Raw genomic sequence first — 3,442 nt, 5'->3', positions numbered from 1 at the left:
AATTCTGGTAAAGGATGAAGTGTCGATTCCCTGCTTGTGTTTATTTTTCCTTTTATTTAGACAATAGTTAATGGCTAAAACAGCATACTTTTGTATCAATGCATTCAGCCAACCTATATATTTAAGGAATGTTTTGGGGACTGACATTCTCTAAAAGAACATTTTAAATGTTTTAATTTCACTTCATTTGTCATTTTATAAGTTGCAATCCCTTCAAAATTACAAATTAAAATTGACTAAAGTTTTGCTATACACCAAGTTCTTCCACCTGAACACTTTTCTTTTATGCCCTATATAATCATGAATGCTTCCTCCTTTACCCCACGAAAAAGCAACTTCATTTTTCCTTCAGACCATCTGAACTGAGCTCTGAACCAAGTCCCAGTAGTTGCTGACCTTGAAGTCGATTAGTAAAACACAAAAGTATTCAGCATAACCTGGGAATTGATTTAAACCGATAAAGTGCAGGAAACTCAGAACCAAATGTAAAACCAGCTTCTGACATGCCCCATTGTTCCCTGGCCTAGTAAGGCACTCATCGCATTAAAGGTACCTCGTATCTCATCTGGACTAAATACCAAAGCTGAATGCATCTGTTTAAGGCAGATATGGCCTCATCCTTGAATTTCCAGATTTAAATCGCTGCTGTCCTTTCTCATTTAGTTTCTAAAGTGGCAGCTTTTATAAGAGTAAGCCAAGAAAAACAGGTTCCATATGGAGGAGGCAAGTAGGAAGACTAATATAGCCTCCTCAATTGTGTAGAAGAGAATCTTTGAAGTTTACATTTAGCAGATATATCGGCCCTGAATATTAACAGTCTTATGAAACTAAATTTACAGTTAAAGCCTAAAAAAATAGGAAAAAAAAAGCCAAGCTTATAATTCTTCAACCTATCGTTACTCAGCCACAGCATCAAAACACTGTGCAAAAGTGGTGTGGTTTTTTTTTTTTTTTTTTGAGCAATTTACAAAAATGTTTTAAAGTCAATTTTAGAATTTACCTACGAGGATGAACTATTTTTCTGCTCCCCATTTTGGCACTGACCCTGACACTTCCATCAGAACTACCCTTTTATTTTCTTCTTTTCGAAACCTTTCAATTGCCGACCACATTCCACATTCAGCCACAGAACTAGGCCATGAAAAAAAAAACACCAAAACAAATTCCCGTAAAAAAAGTCAGTTTAGGGTAATCGAAGAACTATGAGGAATCCTTGATACACATTTGATGTATATATTTTGATATATATATTTCATGTGCTCCATTTGAAAAGAGCCGTATTTAAGGGAGACTTACTTTCAAATAAGTTTAATTGTATAGTGCCACTATTACTTATGCCTTTTCCATTCCAGGCATTTTTTACTCCTAAGAATTAAAGAAGTTGATATAAAACCCTTGAAACACTATCTCTTAGATTTACAAAAGAATAATGACTCAAGTTACACAAGACAGTAAAGTTATTTGGAAACTGGGCCACCTAAAAGTTCTCTGAGTCCTATTTTCCTGAAAACGTTTTTGAGAGGAAAAAATCATGAGCAAACAGCCTTTATGTCAGTATGTGAAGGTTTGATAATGTGTATGCACCAGGAAACAATCCAAAAGTGAAATTAATAATTCCATTCATACTAGCATCAGAAGGAATAAAATGCTTAGAAATAAATTTTACAGTAAAAAAGTGCAAAACTTATACTCGAAAACTATAAAATGTTGAAAAATCTAAATAAAGGGAAAACCATCCCACACTCATGGATTGGAAGACTTAGCATTGTTAAGGCAATACTCCCCAAACTGACCTACAGGTTCAACATGATCCCTACAAAAATCCCATCTGACTTCTTTTGAGAATAAAGAGTAAGAAAAGATCATTTACAGGGATGGAAAATACTGCTTGCACCTAGGAGTTACTTTTGGTTTGTAGACTAGGGTTTTGGAAACTCTGAAGTAGAAACCACTGCATCAGCCTTAACTCTGTGTCCCCTGGGATCTCTCAAGGTACATTTACTGGATACCCAGATAAGCCCTCATCTACAAGAGACCCATTCGGTAATATAACTAGTCACTGCCAGCTTGGTTTAGTGGGAATAGTCCTAAACCCACCTGAAAAAAAACACGTGGGGGTGGAGTGATGGGAGCTGAGGGAAATTGGCAAAAATAAGCGAAACAAAACAAAACAAAAATGCTCCTTCACTTTCTTCTGTAGGGTCAGAGACTTTACATATATAAAAGAGAAAATACATTTTTAAAAATCTTGAATATTGCATTTTCTTGGAAAAAATCTTCAAGGCAATTTCTTTTAAATAAATGCAAATGTTATATTGCTTGGTGTAAATCAACCAATTTATACAAGCTATCTAATGAGTGGAGTTAGTATATTGTGTAGGAGCCATACTAATACAACAGAAATGGGTTCTTTGCATACTAATTCTACTGAACCTCACTTCACCAGGATTTAGGTAAATAAGTTAGCTTCTTTTACTCTGAAAGAGATCAAACATGGAGCCAAGACTAGCTATTAGGCACACTTCCTCTGCCCCCCCAAATGATCATATAAAAGCAATCTTTAATAAACACACACACAGAAAATTCATGCCACTGATAGAAATGTATTCTTCCATTAAATAAGACTACAACATTGAATTGTCTATTTAGAGCTGCAATTCCAATTAGATTAATGCTAATTAAGTTTTTTAACATCAAAAAAGTCTGCTCAGGGAAAAAAAAAATTAAAGCTCTCCAAAATAATCACATTAATTTACATAGAAATAAAAAAGGCAGGTGTTGTCTCTTCACACTGATAGATGCCACCGAATGTGCTAATCCACACAGGTTCCTCCTTAGACAAGACACTCCGCATAATATTTAGAGACTTGACAATGAGGCTTTCTCCTGAAAGCACGGATAAGCACGGGGCATTTACTGTGCCAAAGAGGCTCAAGGTTCAAGTTTAGAGAACCATATATTAACGACAGGTGCACTTAGTGGCTATCATATCTTCGTATTCCTTATAAGCAATTGAGCCATCAGGTTCAATGGTCAATACACTCAAAGGGCTGTACTTGGCGGGCACACATGACGGTCTTGGCACCGCGGAGTCCAGCTTCTTCTCATAGATGATGTTCTGCACCATGGTGTGAACTGGAGAGCCATATCGGTGCCCAACAGCCCTGGGACAGTCCCCTTTACAGTATCGAGGGTTGTATCTATGCGGGGCCACAATCCAGTTGTCCCACTTCAGCTGACTAAAGCTAAGTCTAAAGTCATGGAGCTCACACTCATTTTGGGGAAAAAGAAACTGTTTGAAGTATTCGCTCAGATTGAAAGAAGCTGGAACCAGAGGCTTCTTCAGTTCCCAGTTGACAGTTTTCTGACTTCTGCGGTGACGGGAGGACCTTACTCCCTCAGCAGCCTCTTCTCCCAGGGGATGGGCAGACAGACCTCTTTT

The 3,442-nt window shown here is 37.2% G+C and overlaps 1 protein-coding gene across 1 annotated transcript in view; it reads right to left on the bottom strand.

Moving 5' to 3' along the window:
- Positions 1-2,778: 2,778 nt before the first annotated feature.
- Positions 2,779-3,442, bottom strand: part of GDF9 (growth differentiation factor 9) — a 2,805-nt gene continuing 2,141 nt past the window's right edge. Inside the window, 1 exon segment of the mRNA XM_006923144.2 lies at positions 2,779-3,442. This exon segment is cut by the window's right edge and continues 35 nt beyond it. Within this exon segment, the coding sequence (XP_006923206.1) occupies positions 2,960-3,442 (483 nt within the window). The 3' untranslated portion in view covers positions 2,779-2,959.

Source organism: Pteropus alecto, unplaced genomic scaffold (assembly GCF_000325575.1).
Source record: "Pteropus alecto unplaced genomic scaffold, ASM32557v1 scaffold78, whole genome shotgun sequence".
NCBI classification, from domain to species: domain Eukaryota; kingdom Metazoa; phylum Chordata; class Mammalia; order Chiroptera; family Pteropodidae; genus Pteropus; species Pteropus alecto.
The sequence above is the reverse complement of the archived record's forward strand: the minus strand, read 5'-3'. Positions and strand labels throughout refer to the sequence as shown.